Here is a 24812-nt window from a genome sequence, read left to right as displayed (position 1 = left end):
GAGAAGTGAGTTCTGGCTACTAGGTACGACATATATATATATACATACATACATACAAACATGCCCCCCATAGGGAGTTCTATTGTGAACAAATTGATACAATATTGAATGACATAGGACAAAAATTGAGGTGAGAATCGTACAAAGAGTAGACACATTTTGGTGGAGTTGCTCGCTCACGGGTAACCCTTGGCTGATTTGTGAGTTTGGTGCAGGTGGCACGCTGGGCTTTAGGAGTTCATATGTATATATCCCTGTAGGGAAATCTACTGCAAACAAAAAGATTCCAAAAGTAACACCGTAAAACGAAAATTGAGGAGAGAAAACTTAAAAGAATATACATATTTGAGTCTGGACGCGCGCTCACGACCAATGCTCGGCGCACCTTGAGGTAGTCTAAGGAGCGTGTGGTGGGGAGGTTATCTTGAGGTTATCTCGAGATGATTTCGGGGCTTTAGTGTCCCTGCGGCCCGGTCCTCGACCAGGTCTCCACCCCCAGGAAGCAGCCCGTGACAGCTGACTAACACCCAGGTACCTATTTTACTGCTAGGTAACAGGGGCATAGGGTGAAAGAAACTCTGCCCATTGTTTCTCGCTGGCGCCCGGGATCGAACCAGGCCGACCAGGACGAGAAAGTGTTAACATTAAAAAATGATTCAAGTACATAATAGCTGCCAACAGAAACACTATACAGTAATATAAAATATGGTACAATTTTCAGAAAATATGTATTTGACTTATGAACAATGGCATTGATAATACTGTACCACCATATGTTGGGTTCACGAGATATGAACTACTTCTCATAACTAAGAACTATGCAACAAGAAATGATAAAGTACTTGCACATTCTAATATGCCCTTCACTATAACTTATCTTACCCTTCTAGGTGGAGGTCGTGGATCATCAGAAACCAAAGATGACAAAGATTCAGTTGATCGTCCATTAATGAAAGTATTTGGAGACTCTTGGGGAGAGGATGAGGGCGAGGTGTCGGTGTCTAAAGCTCTACCATCACTTGTGCTACCTGAAACATTATTTTGATTTATTATATATATATAAATACAAATAATTTTTTAAAAATATATTTGAAATATTATTCAAATTTTGTTTCAATTAAATATAATACTAAAATCAGCAATATTGTGTTTAGGAAACCAAATAAATGCAATATTTATTAATAACTTATTCCAGAACCAATTTAAACTTATTAAAATTCATAAGAGTTGAAATGTAAGAAAGCTTAGTGTTAAAGGGCATGCACTTGCAAATGTTGCATTAATAGCAAATATACAGATATAAAAGCATACAAAGAGAGTTTTAAAACATCAAAATGTTGCAGTACTAGAGCAATATAAAAGTGCTATAATATCTAAATTGCATGTAAAGCATTGTTGTGAGTTACTCAATAAAATAAATAACAAAATAATGTTAAAAAATTAATAATATTAACTTGGTTCAAAATTAATTCTAATTTGGATTTATTGTTTAAACTCAAGGCACTAGCTTGGCTTTGGCCACTTTTGTGTTGAGTTGTCTTCACAACTGGTTCTCTTATATTGCGGTGGGATGCATTCTGACAAGCATTGTGTAATGTGATCCCCCACTTTGCTATCCCAGTGTTAGACACCATATTTACCCAATTTACCTGAGGGCCACTAACCCTCGTGGCCTCGACAAGGACAGAAAGCCGGCGGCTTGTCAAAGGTCCCTCTATTTGGCTTGATCTTTTCTAGGTATATTTTAAAACTCAACTCAGTTTTGGCAGCTACAGCTTCGGAGGGTAGTCAGTTCCATGGGTTAATAACCATGTGGGCTAAAAACCATCTCCTGTTCTCAGTCCTACATTGTATGTGCCATCTTATGTACCACCACCTTGAGACATTGCATGGAATCATAAACAAAAATACTTTTGAATCTTGAGAATATGTAAAAACCAGCGTTGAATGTAATGAAACGCTATTTTCTGGACGAGTCCTGGAGGCTCCCTGGAGCTATTGGACTGATATTAGCTATATTAATCTGGGGCTTCAGTCACAGAGTTGTCATGCTTACCAGGAACCACTAGCCAGAACATGGTTCCCTCAGAGAGGCGAAAGGAGCAATGGCCTATGAAAACTCTTCTGTTTGGGAGGATATTCATGTCTGCCATCAACCGGGGTTGGGCCCCCAGAAAGGTAGGCGCCCCAAAACAGACCAACTGGTAGAAAATTGCAACCTGAGACCGGAACAGAGGATAAAAACTCCCCCCCCCCCACCAAAAAAAAAAACACAAGGAAACAAGTAAACCATCATCAACCTGATGTGCCACTCATCCGTGCCGCCCCCACCCCCACCTCCCCCCCAGGCGCTGCTTGCTTGGTGTCCGGACCCGTGGCGTTTTCTGCAGCTCCGCCTCTTTCAGCAGTTCCGGCCGGTGAGGTACCTGGCTGGTTCGCTCTACTCTTCCACACTAAATAATAATAAATTTTTATTCAGGTAAGGTACATACATACAAGGTAAGATACAAAAGTTGATGGATTTATAGATAGAGCTAGTACATACAATGCCTAAAGCCACTATTACGCAAAGCGTTTTGGGCAGAGTAACATCTGGTAATTCTGATGCCGGTATACTGCCATTTGTATGGTGATCAAGTGACTTCTCCAATGGTGTCCCACCTGCGGTCTTCTTCTCAAGGACAGAATGAAGTCTCTTGGAGGTCTTTTTGCCGCTTCCTTTCTCTTCATAGGTTGTCTTCAGTTTTGGATTGTGTTTTTTGTCTTTCCATCTTGGCTCTTTCAGGACATGCATCTTATGCCGAATACTGTCACCTTGTATCGTGCGGCGCTCCAACTTGCGTTCAGGGTGTATGTCACTTCTGCTCCATTTTGAAAGCTTTCTCGTGCATTTCTCCATCTCCAGCCTGCTCATGTGCCGCCTAAGCTGTCCTGGTCCTTGGACAGGGTGCTCTCCTTTTTCTCTTTTCCTCGGTTTGTGGTGACCCTTTTGGTCTGCAATTGCCTTCCGAGGGCATTGTTTTTGTTGGCTTTGGACTCTGGTGGTCGGGTCTGGGAGCTTCCTGCTCTACTCCTGAGCAGGGGCTTGTGCTCTTTTGGTTCTGGTGGATGCTTTGTTCGTTAGCGGCAGTCATCTTCTTTTCTGGTGACGTTTGAGACGGCAGGCTTCTGGAGGGGACTGTGGGTTCAGGTGCTTGGTTGGTCAGGCCAAGGGTGCATTATATGATGTGTCCAGATGAGGCTTTTCGTCGTTGCCTGCGCGCCTCGGCATCTGTGTCCGGGGGACGCACTGTGGGTTGACCCGGTATCCCTCATTCTCTGTTCCGGGCTCGAGTCTCTCTGGTCATCCGTGAGGTCATTAAGTCTAGCCAGCCTGCAGTCTACTCTTACACCCATGTTGTCTGGAAGTTCACAGCTCTTGCTGCTGAGTTTTGGAACATGTCTTGGCTGACATTCAGGCACGGGGAGTTTTTAGGTCGAATGGGGTTCTGGCTGCCCGTTATCTTGTTATTGTGCTGGGCCCTCGGCGGTCTTGTATCGATGGTTACAGCCAATTGTCTCGTCTTTGTCATGAGTCATGCGGTACGGTCGCCTCCCGAGTACGTCCCCTATTTTCCTACTCTTTGGGTAGCTAGCTCCAGGGAGCCGACGGGATTCCCCCACAGAAAACCAGTATTGAATGTAATGAAACGCCATTTTCTGGGCGAGTTCCAGAGGCTCTCTGGCACCCTCCCTCCCTCCCTCCCTCCGGTCAATGGTTTTGGTTTCTGTTTGATCCATCTCCAAACTGGGAACAGACGGCCGGCTCGAGTGGAATGGTTTGCTGGTTTCCTTTTTTTTGTTGGGGGGAGTTTTTAGCCTTTGTTTTGGTCTCGGGTTGCAATTTTCTACTAGTTGGGGTCTGTTTCGAAGTATTTACCTTTTGGGGTGCCCAACCATGGTCGATGGCAGACATGAATATACTCCCAAACAATGGAGTTTTCATAGGCCATTGATCCTTTTGCCTCTCTGAGGGAACCTTGTTCTAGCTTGTGGTTCCTGGTAGGCATGACAACTCCATATGACTGAAACCCCAGACTAATATAGCTAATATTAGGCCAATTGCTCCAGGGAGCTGATGGGGCTCCTCACAGAAAACCAGCATTGGATGTATTAAACACTAGTTAATCTCATTGATTAAGTGCCATACTACTTGAGTGTCATCAGTTGCAAAGTTTTTGTTGCCTACCAGAGACCATGAACCAGAACATGGCCCTTCCCCCCCCCACCCCCCCTCAGAGAGGTGTAGGGAGCAATGGCCCATGAACACTTTACATTCAAAGTTTCTAATCTTGCCATCAACCAGAAAAGCACCCAGACAGGTCTGCAAATTAATACAGACTACTGCATGGTTGAAAAATGAGACCAGTGCCCTCAAACTGACCAAAAAAAACTCCCCTAACAAGAAAACAAACAACCAAAACTTTGTAAAACCAGCCCCCCACTGGTTAGGTCCACCTCACCCCACATTGGGGGGAAGTGGGGAGTTGGTCTAGGTTAACTAGGCCAACACGGGGTCAGTCCTGATGAAAAGAATTTTGATGAATGGAGAAAAGCTGCCGGCCTTAGGGGAAGAGGGTGTCAGGGAGCCTACAGGGCTCACCAGAAATTGGCACTTCATTACATTCAATGCTGGTTTTCTGGGGACAGCCCCATCAGTTTCCTGATGCTAACGACCCATAGAGACAGGAAGAAAACAAGGACTTACCAGGGAGGCATTCAAGAGAGAGGGAGAAGGGAGGCTTCATGACACCGAACCCCAAAAACTTGAAGAGGAAGCTGATGACATGGCATCTGGTAAAGGGACACTGGGGGACAGACCCAGCGATCACGATCATGGCGAAAGGGGCTGCCCCATAGAAACCAGATCAGCCTTCTGAGCCAAACTCAGCCCAACGGGTAAACCGAAAGGGGCGATGTTCAGACACCTGCAGTGCAGCTTGAGCATCTGCCGAGTCACCAGGGTCCCACTCAGCAGCAGCAGTGTGGGTGTGGGGGGGGGGAAGGTATCCTTGGTAACATGCTAAGGGAAGCCCAGGCAGGGTGCTGCAAACTGGCACCCAAAACAACCAAGCAAACTTCTAAAGCTGAACCCCCGAGACGTGTCCACTCACGGGGGCCAAGCAGGGGTACCACTAAAACACCTATATATAAAAGAAGGACCCTAAAAGAAACAGGGCAGCCAACCAAAGGCAGACTCCCCCTCCCCATCCCCCACCACATAGCAGGAAAACAAAAACAAAAGAAAACCCCCAGAAGAGGACAACGTATCCAGGGTGTAACAGATCCGGCCGCTATAATAGGTGAGAACTAGCTGTGCAGTATCCTGCGCCCCTATCAGTGATGAGAACTACCTCCTACCCAGAGGCAAACAAAGGCAACAAGCCCAGCTTACTCCAAGGGCAGCCAGGTACCGAGCAGTAAAAGACACAGCGGAGGTAGATCCCAAGGTGACTTGTGGAAGGTGGCCCCAAGGGCAGTACTTACTGGGCACCTAGGGAAGGAAACCCTAGGCGCATGCAGCCCGAGTACTGTAGAATATTACTCCTGGCTCAACCACCACTTGCAGAGACAGACCATGCCACAAGACACAGTAACTGAAACAAAACCGGAGCCAGAGGCACCATATCAGCCAGTCTCACATCAGCCAAGAATTGCCAGTTGAATCGCCAGCGTGGGGGTCTGGGGCTCCCCCTTCCCAATCCTGGGGAGGGGGAGGGTTGCGCAGACGGTGGCACGGCAACTTGATGATGTCATGCTAATTTGCTAGTTTTCATTTTGGGAGTTCTGTGTTAACCGAACGAGTTATCACTCGTTCGGCTATCAGTAGCAATATTTTCACCATAATTGGGGTTTGTTCTGGGGTGCCTATTTTTCTGGCTGCCAGACTCAGTCGATGGCAGACATAGAATGCTTCCAAGCACACGGGGGTTTTTAAATGCCATTGCTCCTTGTGCCTCACTGAGGGGGCCAGGTTCTGGCTTGTAGTCCATGATAGGCAAGAACGCCATGTACTTTGACTGATGTTGACCAAACCACACACTAGAAAGTGAAGGGACGATGACGTTTCGGTCTGTCCTAGACCATCCTTAAGTCGATTGTGAATCAATTTGAGAATGTAAAGTTCTGAGACACAATCGACTTGAGAATGGTCCAGAACAGACCAAAATGTCGTCGTCCCTTCACTTTCTAGTGTGTGGTTTGGTCAACATATTTCAGTCACGTTATTGTGACTCCTCGTCTGCTTTGACTGATGCCAGAAAGCCAGTAGTTACATATCAGCCTGGATAGCTCCGGGGAACTGATGGAACTCCCCCCTCCCCCCCCCCCCAGAAATGACCAAGCTTCTGATAATAGCAGGATTGTGGTAATAATTAGTGATGTGCATAGTATGGTGGGAGAAGTAGTCTTAGCTGGTAGCGTCGTCTGCTGACTGTGTACTCGCCTAGTTGTACTCACCTAGTTGTGCTTGCAGGGTTTGAGCTCTGGCTCTTTGGTTCCGCCCCTCAACTGTCAATCAACTGGTGCACAGTTTCCTGAGCCTACAGCTCCCCTTGTATCTGGTATAATCTACGACAGAACTACTGACCACTATCCTACCTTTCTCATAGCGGACATGGACATAACACCACCAAAAAGCAAGAAACTTTCATTTAGGCTACACAGTGAATCAGCTTTAGGCAATCTTACAGATGCACTTGGGAAGATTTCTTGAGACCTGGAACGTTAAGAACAAGAGGTCATAGATATAAACTAGCTAAACACAGATGCCGAAGAAATATAAGAAAATTCACTTTCGCAAACAGAGTGGTAGACGGTTGGAACAAGTTAGGGGAGAAGGTGGTGGAGGCCAAGACCGTCAGTAGTTTCAAAGCGTTATATGACAAAGGGTGCTGGGAAGACGGGACACCATGAGCGTAGCTCTCATCCTGTAACTACACTTAGGTAATTACACTTAGGTAATTACTTCACAATATTAACTGGGATTCTGAATTCAATAATACCCATGATATAAATTCATTAGCTAACCTCTTCCTCTCCAAAACTCTAAGCCTCTACAACCTTCATTGTCCCCTTCTTACCAAGCAAGTAACTGACAAAAGATTAAACAATCCATGGCTCACAAGTGGCATTCTCAACTCAATCAACAAGAAACATGAATAAGAAAAGAAACTTAGGATTGGCCTAGTTTCAAAGGAAGTAGCTAAAAGGTACTCATCAATGCTTACCAGTATCATAATATGCAAGTTTTGCCTTTCTTATGTGAATAGATTCAATGAAGCAAAAGACAACATGAAAAGCACTTGGAAAACAATCTCTAGTATACTAGGAACTAAACAACACTCACATAACCAAATAAAACTCTACAAGGATGGGGATATACCGTCAACTGATTTAGAAATGGCAAATGAATTTAATAGTTTCTTTTCATCGGTTGGTGCTAATCTTGCCAGTAAAATCCCACAGACTCAGACACATATCTCTCAGGCAGCTATCCAAACTATCTTCTCCTTTCACCAATCAGCCCGGCAGATGTTGTGTCCATCATACACTCTCTAAAAACCAAGGCAGGGAACACCAGTGAAATTCTGTCCATTGTGTACAAGAGAGCCTCCCTTGCCCTTGCCCCACCCATAGCACTACTGTTCAACAAATCTATAGAGTGTCACACCTTCCCTGATAAGCTCAAAAAAGCAAGAGTAACGCCAGTCCATAAAGGAGGCAATCCAGCGGACATAAACAATTATAGACCAATATCAAATCTACCCATTCTATAAAAAATATTTGAAAAAATTATTTACAAACAGCTCTATTCCTACCTCATAAAATTCGACATACTCAGCCCCTGCCAGTTTGGCTTCCGGTCCCAAAAGAGCACCAACGATGCAATCATTAGTCTCCTTGACGTTATCTACTCAGCCCTTGACAAAAATGAGTTTCCGATTGGACTCTTCATTGACTTGAGAAAAGCCTTTGATACTGTTAATCACAACTACCTCTTACTTAAACTCCAGCATTATGGAATCCGAGGCCTTGCCCTTGACTACATCCGATCCTATCTTAGTGACACACCAATATGTAGCCATCAATGATACAACTTCTTCCACTCTACCAATTACCGTTGGAGTGCCACAGGGCAGTATCTTAGGACCTCTTCTATTTCTTATATATATAAACGATCTGCCTAATGTCTCTAATATTCTCAAACCTATATTGTTTGCTGACGATACTACACTTATCTATTCAGACCTCAACCCACATACACTAAATAATGTTGTGAATAATGAATTAAAAAAAGTCCACTTATGGATGTCAACGAACAAACTAACATTAAACATCGAAAAGACTTACTACATCTTATTTGGAAGCAAATCATCAAATGCAATTCAGCTACAGATAGACAACATTAACATCAGTAATAAAAATGATGTCAAGTTTCTTGGCCTATTCCTAGACAAGAGACTCAACTTCAGCACCCACATTCAACACATAACTAAGAAAGTCTCTAAGACAGTTTGTATACTCTCCAAAATCAGATATTATGTTCCTAACTCTGCTCTCCTCTCACTATATTATGCACTAATCTACCCCTATCTTAATTATGGTATCTGTGCATGGGGGTCTACCACTGCAAACCACCTTAACCCTTAAACTGCGCAACGCGCCTGCAGGCTCACGTCTGGTTTGCGCAACGCGCCTCCGGGTATTTGTATTTTTCACGTTCCATTCAAAACTCCCGCGGCTACATGGGGTTCACATCAGCTTCCTCAGGGCTCTTGTAAACAGACGCCATCTTAAAAAAAAATCGTGGTCCACATTCCCGGGTGTGGGAGCCTCAGTAGTGTGTGAGCAACCAAGGCTGGCGCTCGCAGCATGAGCGCACAGCACTGCTGTTCAGCATGTGACCACAGCATCGCCTAATAATGTCAAAATATATATATAACTTGTATTATTTAGCTATGATAGTGTTATATTAGAGCCTGAGTGTGATAATGACTGGGTACAATGTTCAAATATCAGTGATTCAATGCTGTTCACGATGTTCACAGCGCTAGCCACAGCACCACAGCATTATTTCGTTCATCTAGGAATCTTCAAATGATTTCTTAGGTTCCTTTTCAAAATAAACGTGTGGTCAATTATTCATTTACAGGAATTAGTGACCAGGATTGTGATAATAGCAGGAATGTGGTTATAATTAGCGTTGTGCGTAGTATTGTGGAAGGAGGAATTTTGATGAGGGAGGGAGGGCGAGAATTGAGGAAGCCTCATTGTGTGTGTGGCTGCCACTCTTGTTTTGCTCACCATACTAGCTTAGTGGTTCGCTATGGGCAACACATATGTACATGGGTATATATAGTGTAAGAACAGCAACAGGAGAATGTTGAGAGGAGCTATTTTGGTGAGGGAGGTGACGTAATCGTAGCGTCGTCTGCTGTGTGATTTTTCATGCAGTGTATGGTGGCCACTGTACTGTTTGGACACAATACCGGCTTACTTACATAGTTCTGGTAAATAAAACATGTAGATAGGTATATAGAACATGTGTAATAAGAACTATAACAATATGGTGGGAGGAGCAATGTTGGCGAGTAAGATGTTGGAGTGAGGGAGACAGGCTGGGTGTGGCTGCTCTCACTCGAGGTGTTCTGAATGTGTTGATGGCCAAATGCTCTTGTTAGCCCATACGAGGCAGCTGCTATTGGCCCATACGAGGCAGCTGCTGTTGGCCCATACGAGGCAGCTGCTGTTGGCCCATACGAGGCAGCTGCTGTTGGCCCATACGAGGCAGCTGCTGTTGGCCGATACGAGGCAGCTGCTGTTGGCCGATACGAGGCAGCTGCTGTTGGCCCATACGCGGCAGCTGCTATTGGCCCATACGCGGCAGCTGCTATTGGCCCATACGCGGCAGCTGCTATTGGCCCATACGCGGCAGCTGCTATTGGCCCATACGCGGCAGCTGCTATTGGCCCATATGCGGCAGCTGCTATTGGCCCATACGGGGCAGCTGCTATTGGCCCATACGGGGCAGCTGCTCTTGGCCCATACGGGGCAGCTGCTATTGGCCCATACGGGGCAGCTGCTGTTGGCCCATACGGGGCAGCTGCTGTTGGCCCATACGAGGCAGCTGCTGTTGGCCCATACGAGGCAGCTGCTGTTGGCCCATACGAGGCAGTTGCTGTTGGCCCATACGAGGCAGCTGCTGTTGGCCCATACGAGGCAGCTGCTGTTGGCCCATACGAGGCAGCTGCTGTTGGCCCATACGAGGCAGCTGCTGTTGGCCCATACGAGGCAGCTGCTGTTGGCCCATACGAGGCAGCTGCTGTTGGCCCATACGAGGCAGCTGCTGTTGGCCCATACGAGGCAGCTGCTGTTGGCCCATACGAGGCAGCTGCTGTTGGCCCATACGAAGCAGCTGCTACGCGGTGTTCTGAATGTGTTGATGGTGAATGTATATAGTGTGTAAGTAGATTGTATATATACACAAATTAGCATGATACATAGTAAATATGTGCTGCATATGTGTACACAAGTTTCATGCACGTAACACAGTGTCTACGGACAGTACGGATGTTGTACTGCCATATTATAGTGTATGTGTTCATTATACATTGGATTGGCACATAAAAACAATGAAAATGTATTTGGAAAGGTGCGCAAAAAATGAACGAAAATATATTCGCGGCAACTCGCGCGCCCCGCCCCGAGCGCCCCACCGCCCCTGAGAGCTTACGGCACGGGCGCACGGGGAATGATGACGTCACGCCCCAACTTCCGGACCCCATAGCAGCCAAAGTAAGTACAATTTCGCCTTTTTTTTTACATACCCATACTGAGGGAAGGGTTTTTGACACTTTAAAAAGAAAAAAGAATTTTTTCCAGAGAATTTATTTCCTGCGCACTGCGGGGGTGTCACATTTGGAGGCAACGCAGTTAAGGGGTTAAGCCCATCATCACACAGCAAAAATCTGGTATCAGAATAATAACTAACTCTGCTTTCAGACAACACTCAGCTCCCTTGTTTAAATCCCTAAACTTGCTAAATATTAACTCCCTCCACACATTCTCTTGTGTCAACTACATGTACAAAACCCTGTTCTTAAATGCAAACCATGCTCTGAAACTCTCCCTGGACAGATGTAATAGGACCCATTATCACCACACCAGAAATAATATCTCTTTGATATCCCCAGGGTCAAGCTTAATCTGTGTAAACACTATGCAAATTAAGGGACCTAGTCTATGGAACTCACTCCCTAGTGAATTGAAAAACTGTAAAACTTTTGCCTTATTTAAAAGCAAAACCAAAAAGTACCTAATTTCATCATCTTAGTTTCCTACACTGAGCTTTAAATTTGCTCTGTACCTAGTGTTACCCAATCTCCTAATTTTTATGTAGTATCAAACAACCTTATCATTGTGTTCATTGCTGTCTTCTTTTATGTGCTAGCCATATGCTGTATTGTGACTACCAATTTTTGTCAACTACCATTCAAGCTGTCATTACAATCAATCTTAGCTACCTATGTGCTTTAATATACTGTACCTACAATTTTCTCTCATCTTTTTTTCATTCCATGTAACTGTTATCATTTTTTTGTCTATAAATTTTGCAAGTATTTACCTCCTTAAAATTTTCTTAGATTAAGGACCTGCCCGAAACGCTGCGTGTACTAGTGGCTTTACAAGACTGTAATTACCATATTATGTATCCTCACATTCCCAATGTACATTCTTGTATATGCATAAATAAATAAATAAATAAATAAATAAATAAATAAATAAATACTGGGCTCTATTATATCTACATTTGAAATTGTGTATGGAGCCAGCCTCCACCACATCACTGCCTAATGTATTCCATCTGTTAACTACTCTGACACTGAAAAAAACATTTCTAATGTCCCTGTGGCTCATTTGGGTACTCAGTTTCCACCTGTGCCCCCTTGTTTACGTACCACCAGTGTTGAATAAAGCAAAAAAAGTGAAAGCAAAAACAGTATTTTGGGAGGAGGAATGTTTGCAAGCGAAGTGTTTGTGAGGAAGAGAAGGTGGCGGCATTTGCTGGCTGGTGCATGTCAGCCACTCTTGTTGTTTTGACTCACCATACCAACTTAGTGGTTCATTATGATGAACAAAACATGCAGATACTTTTATATAATGTGTGTATATACAGTAGTGTAATAAAAGTAAATATATTTATTTATTGTTTTATGAACATAATAATTGAATCACTAATATGCTACACACTATTCAATAATATTACAGAAAAAACCAGCGTTGAATGTAATGAAACGCCATTTTCTGGGCGAGCCCCGGAGGCTCCCTGGAGCTTATCGGGCTAATGTATGTTATGTTAGACCGGGACATTAGCTATGGAGTTCAGACCTACCAGGGACCAGCGCGAGAACCTGGCCCCTTCAAAGAGGTTTCAGGGAGCAATGGCCCTGGAAAACCCCATGTGGTTGGGGGTTTTACTTATCTGCCATCGACCGGGGTTAGGCACCCAGAAAGGTAGGCGTAACAAAACAAACCTGGTAAGAAACTACAACAAAAACCGAACAGAGAGGTAGAAAACTCCCTACAATCCCAAGGAAAACAATCAAACACTCAATTTACTGCCGCGCCGGTCATCCGTGCAGCCCTCCCCTCCCCGGGATGGGGGGGGGGCCCGGACCTCACCACGCTGGCTGCCTTCAGTTCGGAAGCTAGGCTTCAACCAACGCGAAAATCCCGCCGACTGGATGGGAGGGAGGGTAGCCAGGGAGCCTCCGGGGCTCACCCAGAAAATGGCGTTTCATTACATTCAACGCTGGTTTTCTGTGGGGAGCCCCTACGGCTCCCTGGAGCTACATACCCAAAGAGAAGAAAAAAGGGGACTTACCCGGGAGGCGGCGGCCACAAACTCCTCAACACGAAGTCGAGACAACTGGCTGCAACCTGCGACCCAAAGCAACACAAGAACGCCGAGGAGCAGGGACGTTCACCAAATAACGGGCGACCAGGACCCTGTTCAACTTTCAAAATCCACGCGCCCGAATATGTGCCCAAGATATATTAACAAACACGGCAGCCAAACCTGCAAACTTCTTAACGTCATGGGCGCAAGGATAGATTGCAGGCTGGCTAGACTTAATAACCCTGCGGACAACCTGTGAGACCCGAGCCCTGGAACAGGGAACGAGGGAAACCGGATCAACCCAAGGCGCATCCCCAGCCACCCCGGCTGAAGCGCACAGGTAACGGCGAAGTGCTGGAACTGGACACAACACATGATGCACCCCCAGCCGAATCAACCAAGCATCAATGACCCACGGACCCCTCCGGAAAGCAGCCATCTCGTTCTTCACCAGAAAAGATGGAGACTGCAAACAGACAAACCTACCCCCAGGACCAAAAGAGCAGAAACCCCTGCGCCAGAGGAGAGCATGGAGCTCCCCTACCTGGCCCCCAGAGGCCAATGCCAACAAAAACAAAGCCTTGGAAAAACAATCAGGAACCGAAGGGGCCACCACAAACCGAGGCGAGGAAAGATAGGAGAGCACCCTGTCCTAGGACCAGGACGGCTCAGGAGGCGCATGAGCAGGCCGGAGGTGAAACATAGCACAGGAAAGCTTACGAAACGGGGCGGATGTGACATCCACCTCGAAAGCTAACTTGAGCGGCTCCGCCAGCGCCACACGATATGAGGCGACAGTATTAGGCATCAAATGATGGTCCTGAAAAAGCCAAGAAAGAAAGGACAAAACAACCCAATCCGAAAGAAAAGACAACCTACGAAGAGCCAGAAAACGGCGAAAAGAACGCCAGGAAACTTCATACTGTCGCCGAGACGAAGCTCTCGGGTGGGACACCATCAACGAAGCCACCTGATCACCATAGAATTGGTGATACACCCGCGTCAAAAAGACCAGACGCGAAGAGCAGAGGAGAAGGTCGAACCAGCCCAGTACCGGATCGGACCAACCTGCTGAAAGAGGTGGAGTCGCGGGAAATGTCCCGGGTTCAGGCACGGAGCCAATAGTACTGGAAACCAAGGCTGGGCCGGCCACCAAGGGGCCACGAGGACTACACTCCCTGGGAATGTCTCCAACCGAACCAGAACCCGAAGCACCAGCTGGACCGGGGGAAAGAGGTACAGATAACCCCACCTCGACCAGTCCTGCCGAAAGGCATCCATCGCGAACGCTTCGCAGTCGGGGAAGGGCGTCACATATACAGTACTGGGAGACGCCGAGACCACGCCGACTCGATGAGGTCCACATCTGAGAGACCGTACATCTGGCAGATCCAACAAAACGAGTCATCGTCGACCGTCCACTCCGAGGACAGGGGAAGGAAGCAAGACAGATTGTCCGCCAGAACGTTGGACACTCCCCGGACATGAACTGCACGGAGAGCCAAACCCCAAGAATCCAGCAGACGAACAACTCGAAGGGACCAACCCCAAAGAGCCAAGGACTGAAGAGAATCCCCCGCGGTTCAGGAAATGAACCACTGGAAAACAGTCCGAATGGAGGCGAATGGTCGATCCCCGAGCGACCCGAATCTTCCAAAGCGCGAACCAGACAGCCGCGAACCAGACAGCCGCGAACTCTCGAACCGTGCTGTGAGCCCAATGGAAGGACGGACCCCACCGTCCCTGGCCTGCCTGGTGAGCACTGGTCACAAAGCCCCAGCCGAGAGACGACGTGTCCGTGAACACATCGAGCGAGGGCTCAGGAAGGCGCCAAGGCACCGAACCCCGAAAACCCCGAAGAGGAAGTTGGTGATGCAGCAACCGACACAAGACCCCTGGAGGACGAACCCAACGATCGCGAGAGAGGCTGAAAGGACGTCCCCCGAAGGAACCAAAACAGACACCGAAGCCAAACCCGACCCAGCGGGTAGACTAGCACGGCGAAGTTCAGACTCCCGCACAACCGCTCAAGCAATCGCCGAGTGACCCGGGACCCCTCTCAGAAACAGCTGATGGCGGTCCTGCAGCCACCACAACGCCTCTGGAGGGAGAGATAAGGAAGCGGTCTGAGAATCCCAAACAAGACCCAGCCAGGTCCGAACCTGGGACGGAACCAGATGGGACTTCCTCCAGTTCACCAGGAACCCGAACCTGGCGAGCTGGGAAAGAACCATATCCCTGGGGAGCAGACAAGCTGACCGACTGGGAGCCCACACCAGCCAGTCGTCAAGGTAGGCCAAAACCCGAATCCCTAGAAGACGCAGACGGGACACCACAACCCGGGTCAGACGCGTGAAAACACGAGGTGCCAGATTCAAGCCAAAAGGTAGGCATCGAAAACAGTAAGCGTGATGCCCCACCATGAAACCTAACCAGTCCCTGAACCCCGGATGAATAGGAACATGCCAATATGCGTCCTTGAGGTCCAGGGACACCATCCAGGCACCTGGCTCCAACAGAAGCCGAACCTGAGATAAAGTAGTCATCTGAAAGGAGGGACAAGGAATCCAGGGGTTCAGACGGGACAAGTCCAGAATGAACCTCAGATCCGCACAGTCCTGTTTCGGCACTGGAAACAGATGGGACACCCACCTGAGGGACGTAGTCGTTTCGACCATGCCCAAGCGCACCCACTCCAAGACGACTTGACGAAGCGCAGGAGAAGAAACCTGCCCTGTTAGCCCCGAACCCCCCAAAGGAGGACGAGTTGCCCAACGTCACCGCAGGCCAGATGACACGACCGAAAAGGCCCACAAATTGTGGGACCAAGCATGGGCAAACAGAGCGAGCCTCCCCCCCATCGCCTCGTCAACAGGGCAAACCGCGAAAGGGCCGACGCCCCTTACGAGAACCCAACCGTCGAACAGGGCGATCACTGCGCCGACCAGATGACGCTGGCCCCGAAGGGAACAACGGCTCAGAAACTGGCACCAATGACCCACCTCGACCAGCGGAACCCGGAACCCTGGCACAACCCCTCCGAAACTGCCAAGAACGACCGCTTCAGAGAATCAACATGTCCACCATAGGACGACAACTAGACGAAGCCACTTGCAGAAACTGACAGACGGCAGTCTCTGCAAACAGCAATGGACAAAACGGAGACGAAAACCTAAGAGCCAGGGCCCAAGCGGATTCCAAAGAGAGGGCGAGCACAGCCTGACAGCACGTGAGGCGAGAAGCAAAAAACAGAGACACCGCTTCCTTCAGGATGGGCGCAAAGAGCTTCAACAGTGCAGCAGACACCCTAGCTGCAGAAGTTAGCGCCCCAGACGAAGGCCCTTCACTCAAAGCTCCTACATCCTCCTCAACCCAAGCAGAAGACAGCTCGAGAAGGGAAAAGAAACGCAAGACCAAAGCCAAATGCCCACGGGCGCGCAACTCCTCCACAACCAATGAAGCAGAAAGCTGAGGAACCTGCACATGAAGCTGGAAAAGGCCAACATCCCAAGAAAGGACGGGAGCGAACAAGCACACATTAAGGTGCTCAAACTCGCCCCCCAGGTAAACCAGCATAAAAGTAGAAGTTTCCCGCCAATCAAGCGTGCGGGTTCGACAGAACCCATGCCACGCCCCCAACGAAAAGAAAGGGCAGTCTGCCAGCCAGGAAGACTCCAGAACCTCCAAATGCACCAAAAAATGGGAAGAAGAACCGAACTCAAATGAGGACGGATCCATAGCAGAGGCATAACCCGGGTCTCGCAAGAGGTAAACAGCTAGAGCTTCCCGAGCCACCTTCGCGGAGATATGGGAAGTAGAAAACCTCTGGAAAAACGGAACCGAGGTACCCAAAGGCGCCCTGAACCGAACTTGGGGAGGAGCGAACCCAAATTATACTCGTACAGGTAAGGAGGGTAAGGAAACCCCTCCCCTTGCAACAATAAGACTCCTCCCCAACCCCAGGATCTCCCACGTCGGGACCCGGGGCAGAGCCGTCCTCCAAACCCTCTACCCCTGAAGAAAAGGCAGAGCCCAAGGAAAAGGCAGACAAGAGGGGGGTCTGCTGGAGGGACCCAGAAGCCTCAGTAGGGGGAACCGGCTCAAATGCCTCCGTCCCCGACCCGGATGGGGCAGCCCCCGAGGAAGCCCAAGTCTCATTACCAACTAAACCCTGTGCCGAGGCCGAAACCCCTCAGACGTCTTGGAGCCAGACACAGGGGGGGGGGGGAGGTGCAGGAAGAACCACAGGGAAAGGACCAGGGGGCGCGGCTGGAGCCAAAGCCAGAGCGACTAACACCCCCAGGTAAGGGTCCCTAAAACCAAAATGGGGCAGCCTCGGGGCATCCGGGTGGGAAACCAACCTAGTGGGTTGCAATAACCTAAACCTAACATGCAACGCTGATGCTGCCTGTACCCTAACAGGCCCATCCTCTGAGTAAAACTGGAGCACAAGCATAGAACATGACTCGCAAGACTCCGGGTCAAAGGTGTCATTGACCCAACAGGCAGCATGATGGAGGCAAAACAGGTGACTGTCACCCTGAGACAAGGGCACACTGCAACCTTCAAACCCGCACAAGGCAGGTTGGAACTCAGGAGACGCATCCATGGGTCCCCGAGCCCCGACAGAGGTTTCCAGGGCCCGTAGGTTAGCAACTACGGGAAGCCCGGGCAAGGTGTTGCTAACCGGTTAAGAAACCCAAACAAAACAAGGGGTAAATGATAATACTGAAAACCCCTGGAACGTGTACAAGCACGGGGGCCTAGCAGAGGGTCACCAAAACAATACCAGGGGAACTATGGACCAACAAGGCAGAACCTCCACCAGGCAAACAAAAACAAAACAAAAGAAAAACTCCGCAAAAGTACACCATCCCCAGAGGCAACAGGAACCGGTCGCCGCTTAGGTGGCAGGCCGCGCAACACCTTGACACCCTAACCAGCACAATACCACTCCCTACCCAAGGCCAAACAAGGGCTCCACGCCCCAGCTGGCCCCAAGGGCGAGGCAAATGCTGAGCAGCAAGAACCTCTATGGGAGCAGTTCCCGAACGCCCCAGAGAAGATAACCCTGACATGCAAGGGCAGTACTCACAGGGCGCCTAGGGAAGGAAGCCCCTAGGTGCATGCAGCCCGGCACTGATGAAGTACTCCTGGCCACAGCACACCACACAAAAACAGCAGAGAACGCCACAAGAGGCAAACACTGCCCAGGAATTTGAGGCCAGAGTAGCATCTATCCCGGTTGACACTAGCTTGCGAACTAAAGGCAGCCGGTGTGGTGAGGTCCGGGGGCATGACCTCGACCTCACGACCATCAATTTACTGCTACGACGACCGGCGCGGCAGTAAATTGATTGATTGATTGTTTTCCTTGGGATTGTAGGGAGTTTTCTACCTCTCTGTTCGGTTTTTGTTGTAGTTTCTTACCATGTGGGGTTTGTTTTGTTACGCCTACCTTTCTGGGTGCTTAACCCCGGTCGATGGCAGATAAGTAAAACCCCCAACCATACGGGGTTTTCCAGGGCCATTGCTCCCTGAAACCTCTCTGAAGGGACCAGGTTCTGGTGCTGGTCCCTGGTAGGTCTGAACTCCATAGCTAATGTCCCGGTCTAACATAACATACATTAGCCTGATAAGCTCCAGGTAGCCGTAGGGGCTTCCCACAGAAAAACTGAAATAATTAGTAATAATATCTTTGAGGCAACTCCCGCCTAACAGTTCAGGCGGAGCTGAACGTTTCCGACACTTACTTTGTCAACGCCTCAATTTTGCCAGACTTCCTCTCCTTATTGCAGCCAAAATGTCCCCCCTACGATCCCCCCCCCCCCTCCCCCAACACCCCTGTTGTCAGGGAACACATATGTACACTTTTATAAGAAAAAAAAGAAAATTGAATTTGTTTATTTCTTGTGCACAGCAGTGTTGATGGCTATTAACCCCTAAGGTGCTCTGGGCTATTTGGCCTTCAACACCCACAGGTGGAGAAAAAAAAACAGTGTTGAATGTAATGAAACACCATTTTTTAGGTGAGACTTGGAGGCTCCCCAGAGCTTATCCAGGCTGATATGCTAATGTCAGATTTTGGAATCAGTCATGTGTATGAAGTTCTATGGGCCTACTGGGGACCATGTGCCAGAACCTAGCCCCCTCAGAGAGGCAAGGGGAGCAATGGCCTATAGAAACCCCCGTGTGGTTGGAAGTATTCTATGATTGCCATTGACCGGGTCAGGCACCCAAAAAGGTAAGCGTCCCAAAACAAACCCCTATTCTGGTGAAAATTGCAACCCCCAAGCCGAACAAATGGATAGAAATCCCATAAAAGAAACGAGCAAACAATCCTGACGTCATACATCACCACGCCACTGTCTGCGCAGCTCTTCCCTCCCAGGGAGGGGGAAGGGGAAGTCCCTGACCTACCGTGCCGGCTATCCACCATCAGTTCTGAGGCTGGATGTCAAAAAACACGAAAAACCGCTGACCGGATGGAGGGAGGGAGAGATGCCGGGGAGACTCTGGGTCACACCCAGAAAGTGGCGTTTCATTACATTCAACGGTGGTTTTCTAGGGGAAGCCCCTTCGGCTCCCCAGAGCTAACTACCCACAGAGGAAAGAGGGACGTACTCAGGAGGTGGTCGCCGCACATTCCCCAACTCAAGGTCGCGACGAGTGGCTGCAACCGCCAACCCAAGGCGACACTGGCCCAAATGGGCCCAGGAACGACACGAGATATCGAGCAGCCAGACCCCTGTACGACCGCCAAAAGCCCCGTGCCCGAATGTCACCTAGGACATGCCTCCAAGTCAGCAGCAAGAGCAGCGAATCTACAAACACCATGGGCACAGGAATAGAACACAGGCTGGCTAGCCACAATAACACAGTGGAGGACCAGGGAGACCCTCACCCGCAAACAGGGAAGAAGGGAACCGGATCAACCCAAAGCGCGTCTTGGACACAGAAGCCATGGCGTGCAAATAACAGTGGAGGGACACAACCGAGCACAAAACACCATGCATCCTGCGGGAAGATCTCGGGTGTGACCACCGAGCAAGCAGAGCCGGAAACCCAAGCCGGCAAGAAGGAGATGAAATGTCTGCCGAACAGAAAACTCCCCAACGAGAGCGAGCTTGCCAGAAGATTGGAGACTACGGGTCCGACATGAGGGCAAGCGTCCGACGCGGTGTCCCTTCCAGAGAAGGGACACTGCGAGACCCTGAAAATGCCAACAGGCAGGGCAAGCCAGGAAAACAGGAACCCAAACCTAGCAACAGGAGGGCCAAAAGGCACAAACAAAACACACAACAGTGTGTAGGAGAAAACGAGAAAAAGACCAGAAGAAAGGCCCCAGCACCAGCGGCCAGGGACAAGAGTGAAGCAGGAAGATAAGAAATGAAGATGGCATGCAGCAAACCAGGAAGGAAAGGGACACGACCTACTCACAGAGTCGCAGGCCTTTTCACAACAAACCAAACTGAAGAAGGTGCAAAGGGTCGCCACTAGACCAGTACCCGAACCAAGGGGCACAAGCAACGAAGACAGACAAATTCAGACAAGTGCACACATACCATGCAACACAGGCGGAAGGAGCGCCCAAAGGAGCCAAAGAAATGCAAGAAGGAAACATTCCAGCAGCAGAGTAGGTAACAAGTGGAATGCATGAGGAAGGGAAGTGGTAAAAGCTGACCCCACACATAGCTGCAAGTGCAAACATGACAGAGCCCAGATGTCAGGGAAGCAACAGGGGAGAGACAGGACAAAAGAGCCAAAGCTCAACCCCAGGAAGCACAACCAGGGGTGGACAACTAGGCGAGGACAGAGAAACCAAATGAGCATGGCAGTGCATAAATCCCTTCAAATAAACTACTTGGAAACAATTTATTGAAAATAAAGAAAATCACTCGGCCTATTAGGCAAATCGGGCCTTGCAAAGTAGGCCGAGAAGTGCGTTCTGGCTACTAGGTACGACATAATATAATATATATATATATGTATGTTGTACCTAGTAGCCAGAATGTCGTACTCGGCCTACTATGCAAGGCCTGATTTGCCTAATAAGCCAAGTTTTCCTGAATTAATATATTTTCTCTAATTTTTTTCTTATAAAATGATAAAGCTACCCATTTCATTATGTATGAGGTCAAATTTTTTTTATTGGAGTTAAAATTAACGTAGATATATGACCGAACCTAACCAACCCTACCTAACCTAACCTATCTTTATAGGTTAGGTTAGGTAGCCGAAAAAGTTAGGTTAGGTTAGGTAGTCGAAAAACAATTAATTCATGAAAACTTGGCTTATTAGGCAAATTGGGCCTTGCATAGTAGGCCGAGAAGTGCGTTCTGGCTACTAGGTACGACATATATTATTATTATATATATATATATATATATATATATATATATATATATATATATATATATATATATATATATATATATATATATATATATATATATATATATATATATATATATATATATATATATATATATATATATAATTAAGTATGACCGAAAAAGTAAGATTAATAATTCTAACACGAATTTTCTCAATATTTCTTATGTTTATTTTCACTGTCGATGGTAATTGAAAAATCAATTCTCCAAAATTAATTTTTATTTCTAGTCTGACGCGACACTTGAACACATTTCGTAATAACTTATTACATTTTCAGACTTTAGTTTACACACCCACAACTATAACCTGCAAACACTAAACAGAGTTCTACTATGCTATAATTTAAACAGCTTTCATCTTATATACCCGCATTTAGGTGAGGTGGTATGTTACAACAGTTTTCGTAAGTATATGTATATATACTGCAGGTATGTTGACGACATTTTTACACAGGTACCTGATGGCAGACATCTGCAGGAGCTGAAAAGAGGCATTTGAGCGAAATTCTGTGTTGCGTTTCACTTACGAGATGGAGAAGGATGGGAAGCTGCCCTTTCTAGATGTAACAGTCATGGAAAGGAGCGGAGGTTTCCACACTGCAGTCTACACTAAGGAAACAAACATAGGAATGTGCCTTAATGCCAACAGTGACTGCCCAGACAGGTAATTATTACCTAAGTGTAATTACCTAAGTGTAGTTACAGGATGAGAGCTACACTCGTGGTGTCCTGACTCCCCAGCACGCTTTGTCATATAATGCTTTGAAACCACTGATGGTTTTGGCCTCCACCACCTTCACTTAACTTGTTCCAACCGTCTACTACTCTGTTTACAAAAGTGAATTTTCGTATATTTCTCCGGCAGCTTTGTTTCGTTAGTTTAAATCTATGACCTCTTGTTCTTGAAGTTCCGAGTCTCAGGAATTCTTCCCTATCAATTTTATCTATTCCTGTCACTATTTTGAACGTAGTGATCATATTGCCTCTTTTTCTTCTATCTTCTAGTTTTTGCATATTTAATGCCTCTAATCTCTCCTCGTAGCTCTTGTCCTTCAGTTCTGGGAGCCACTTAGTGGCATGTCGTTGCACCTTTTCCAGTTTGTTGAATGTGCTTCTTAAGATATGGGCACCATACAACCGCTGCATATTCCAGCTTTGGTCTAATGAAAGTCGTGAACAATTTCTTTAGTATTTCTCCATCCATGTATTTAAAGCAATTCTAAGATTAGAAAGTGTAGCATAGGCTCCTTGCACAATGTTCTTAATGTGGTCCTCAGGTGACATTTTTCTATCTAAAACCACCCCTAGATCCTTTTCTTTATCAGAATTCTTTAAAGATTTCTCACATAATTTATAGGTTGTGTGGGGTCTATGTTCTCCAATTCCACATTCCATAACATGGCATTTATTCGCATCAAATTCCATTTACAAGTACAAGTAAAGGTACAAGAGGAGTGTTGTTAACTCTTATGTCGACCGTGCTCTCAGCCACAGCTCAGGATGGAAGCAAGTCGATGAAGAACTCTGTAGGGTAAGGCAGGTCCTAGTCAACAACGGCTTCTCCAATGGTTTCGTTGAAGACATAAGAAGGAAGGTGAAACGCCATGCAACCTCTGAAGAGACAACTAACACAACACCTTTACTCCCTATTAGACTATTTTACAGGAACTTCTTTTCCACAGCTCATAAAACGGAGGAAAGGGTCCTGAAAGTTATTGTTGATAGGAACGTTATCCCTACAGACAAAAATCAGAAGATACAATTGACGATTTACTATAAAACCAAAAAAACGGCCAACCGACTCGTGAGAAACTCTCCAGACACAAAGCAGAACGCTTTAAAAGAGACCAACGTCGTCTATGCCTTCAAATGCCCACTTGGGGACTGTAAGCCTCAAAGAACTCAGTATATAGGCAAGACAACAACATCTCTTTCCAGGCGATTAACGATGCATAAACAACAGGGCTCCATAAGGAATCTCTTCCCACAACCAGACCATTACCAGAGAAATCTTAACAAACAACACAGAAATCATCGATAGATACAGCGATAGCAGGCGGCTTGACATCTGCGAGGCACTACACATCAAGAATTCAACACCAGCAATCAACAGCCAATTAATGCACAACTATCTTCTACCCACTTCAAGACTCCGCACCAATATAGAAGCATCAAGAAATATGGCCAATAGGCCCTTTGCAGTTATTTCCATCCTTCCCTTTAATTTACCCAATTTATACCCATTGTTTCGTGTTCTATCTTGTGTTGAAAGTTTTGTTCACCTAATCCAAAACTGTTGCAACATATCACCTAACCCAAATGCTTTGGTATATAAGATGAAATCTGTGTAAATGATAGCATAGAACTCTGTTTAGTGTTTACAGGTTATAGTTGTTTGTGTGTAAACTAACGTCTTTGAAAATGTAATAAGTTATTACGAAACGCGTTCAAGTGTCGCGTCAGACAAGAAATAAAAATGAATTTTGGAGAATTGATTTTTCAATTACCATCGACAGTGAAAAGAAACATAAGAAATATTGAGAAAATTTGTGTTAGAATTATTAATCTTGCTTTTTATTATTAATCGGTCATATTTAATAATATATGTTTACAAGAAAGACTGCTACCAAAATATACTAATATATATACTGTATTAATATACTATATATATATATATATATATATATATATATATATATATATATATATATATATATATATATATATATATATATATATATATATATATATATATATATATATATATATATATATATATGTATGTCGTACTTAGTAGCCAGAATGCACTCCTCGGCCTACTATGCAAGGCCCGATTTGCCTAATAAACCAAGTTTTCCTGAATTAATATATTTTCTCTAATTTTTTTCTTATGAAATGATAAAGCTACCTATTTCATTATGTATGAAGTCAATTTTTTTTTATTGGAGATAAAATTAACGTAGATATATGACCGAACCTAACCAACCCTACCTAACCTAACCTAACCTATCTTTATAGGTTAGGTTAGGTTAGGTAGCCGAAAAAGTTAGGTTAGGTTAGGTAGTCGAAAAACAATTAATTCATGAAAACTTGGCTTATTAGGCAAATTGGGCCTTGCATAGTAGGCTGAGAAGTGCGTTCTGGCTACTAGGTACGACATATATATATATATATATATATATATATATATATATATATATATATATATATATATTTTTTTTTTATAAATAAACATATAAGGAAGGGAGTACCACCTCTATATATATATATATATATATATATATATATATATATATATATATATAAAGCCTAGTTTTCATGAATTAATGTTTTTTCGACAACCTAACCTACCTAACCTAACCTAACCTAACGTTTTCGGCTACCTAACCTAACCTAACCTATAAAGATAGATTAGGTTAGGTTAGGTAAGGTTGGTTAGGTTCGGTCATATATCTACGTTAATTTTAACTCCAATA

The 24812-nt window shown here is 46.3% G+C and overlaps 1 protein-coding gene across 6 annotated transcripts in view; it reads right to left on the bottom strand.

Annotated features, from left to right (window-relative positions):
• The window catches only part of Asap (ArfGAP domain of ASAP), a 956637-nt gene that overhangs the window by 32022 nt on the left and 899803 nt on the right, over nt 1-24812 (bottom strand). For all 6 annotated transcript variants that reach the window (XM_069306348.1, XM_069306344.1, XM_069306347.1 and 3 more), the window contains one exon: nt 883-1028. In XM_069306348.1, coding sequence (XP_069162449.1) covers nt 883-1028 — 146 coding nt within the window. The remainder of the gene's footprint in view (nt 1-882; nt 1029-24812) is intronic.

This window comes from Procambarus clarkii, chromosome 57 (genome assembly GCF_040958095.1).
Source record: "Procambarus clarkii isolate CNS0578487 chromosome 57, FALCON_Pclarkii_2.0, whole genome shotgun sequence".
In the NCBI taxonomy this organism is placed as follows: domain Eukaryota; kingdom Metazoa; phylum Arthropoda; class Malacostraca; order Decapoda; family Cambaridae; genus Procambarus; species Procambarus clarkii.
The sequence above is the reverse complement of the archived record's forward strand: the minus strand, read 5'-3'. Positions and strand labels throughout refer to the sequence as shown.